The 1,814-nt window shown below is 33.8% G+C and overlaps 1 protein-coding gene across 2 annotated transcripts; it reads left to right on the top strand.

Annotated features, from left to right (window-relative positions):
- LOC126709512 (universal stress protein A-like protein) lies at window positions 1-1,390 on the top strand. Of its 2 annotated transcripts, none has more exons than XM_050409783.1 (4): window positions 1-322; window positions 513-622; window positions 859-977; window positions 1,119-1,390. In XM_050409783.1, exons 1-4 carry the CDS (start codon window positions 139-141, stop codon window positions 1,204-1,206), a joined length of 501 nt encoding a protein of 166 aa, XP_050265740.1. In that variant the 5' UTR covers window positions 1-138; the 3' UTR covers window positions 1,207-1,390. The 2 variants fall into 2 exon arrangements, with proteins under 2 accessions (XP_050265740.1, XP_050265741.1); XM_050409784.1 differs by having other exon boundaries at window positions 8-322; window positions 1,122-1,390.
- Window positions 1,391-1,814: the final 424 nt, after the last annotated feature.

The following is a 1,814-nucleotide window of genomic DNA, read 5'->3' as shown; positions in this document are numbered from 1 at the left end:
CCACAACAACTGACAGCTATAAATGTTGATTCCTTTTCTCTTTGTTATCAACATTTTAAGGCTGGGAAATTACTAAGAGCCATATATATTAGAGACTTGAGGCTAAACACTCTTTTTATTTTTTTAAGGTCATAGAGAATGGAAGGAACATATATGAAGAACACAGAGAGCAAGATTGTGGTGGCAGTGGATGAGAGCAAGGAGAGCATGCATGCCTTGTCATGGTGTCTCAGCAACCTTGTTTCTCATAATAGCAGGAACACCCTTGTGCTTCTCTATGTGAAACCACCACCTCCTGTATACACCTCCTTTGATGCTGCAGGTTTGCAATTGTTTCTTACTTTAGAGAAGTTTTTATAGTCTTGATTACTGAATATAAAGTCACTATATGGTTTTAGTTTAATCTCGATTTGAACTGAAATGAAACAACAAAATTAGTCTGCAAGAAGTAATTTCTGTGGCCAATTTTTAGTGCATCCATATTAATAGAGAAAGATTACTTGATTTTACAGGGTATGTGTTTTCAAGTGATATTATTTCAGCCTTGGAAAAATATGGCAGTGACCTGGTGAATTCAGTGATGACAAGAGCAGAATCTGTCATCAGGAGCAATGGCACCAATGTAATCCTCTCTTATTTGATACACCAGCCTTTTTAGTTCAAAAAGTACAGGGACATAAACAATTTCATAACTACTTAAATAAATTCTTGTGATTGGTTTCTAATAAAAGTTGTTTAGTGTTGGGGTTGTATGAAAATGATATTGTTTCAATGACAACTTACCACCTTATCAAGTTATGAAAAATATTGTGAAAAAGTGTTCCTAGTATTGATCAGTTATTGATGGACTCTGTGCAGATAAACGTGGAGAAAATAACTGGAAGTGGAGAAGCCAAGGATGTGATATGTAGTATTGTGAACAAACTTGGGGCTGACACCCTAGTAATGGGAAGCCATGGATATGGCTTTTTTAAAAGGTACCAAAATACACATTAAGTTTATGGTATTGTTTGAGTGATGATGATCATTTTCAATTACCTCAGAACTCTACCTTATTCTTATTATTTTGGGTTCTTTGTCTATTAGGATCAAAGAAATGACTTCTCTTTTTATATTAGCAGGGCTCTTCTTGGGAGTGTGAGTGACTACTGTGCTAAGCATGTGAAGTGTCCTGTGGTGATCGTGAAGCATACAGATGATAAATGAGTTTCTAGATGTCCTTTTCTTAGCTTATGATTATGAATGAGTATTCACCACCCAGACTTGGCTTGGTGATTGTAATCAGTGGCTTAAGGCTTAGTTGTCCAAATCTTGCGAGAAAAAAAAAAAAAAAAGAAAAAAAACAAAAGACAAAAGAAATAATAGTGATTATTCTGGTTTTCTATAAGCATATATAGTTGTATATATAAGAAAATTTTATATGTTAATGTCTTACTAGAAACAGAGCACAACATTGCATAAAAGGATGTGGTTGCATCAAAAGAAAGATACGGGAATGGCAAATTATGCTTTGTTCCCAATAGAAAAAATGCACCAATAATAAAACTGAAATGATATAAAGTTTATGGTATGTGATTCCTAGTATTTACTTAAATGAAACAAGAATGCTAAGACTTTGAAGAGAATTGGTACAGCTGTTTGCTAATTCTACAGAATCATATTCTCATTTCACCCTTTTGAAAATCAACCTTTGACTTTAAGCTCCAGAAGGATGCATGACAAGATGAAATTTCTAGCTAAAGACAACTTTCTTATTAGAATGAACATCAATTGAAAAATGTTAGCAGAGAATATTAGAACAAGACAAGGTATTA

Source organism: Quercus robur, chromosome 12 (assembly GCF_932294415.1).
Source record: "Quercus robur chromosome 12, dhQueRobu3.1, whole genome shotgun sequence".
Classification (NCBI taxonomy): Eukaryota; Viridiplantae; Streptophyta; class Magnoliopsida; order Fagales; family Fagaceae; genus Quercus; species Quercus robur.
Note: the sequence above shows the minus strand (reverse complement) of the source record. Positions and strands in the feature narration are given on the sequence as shown.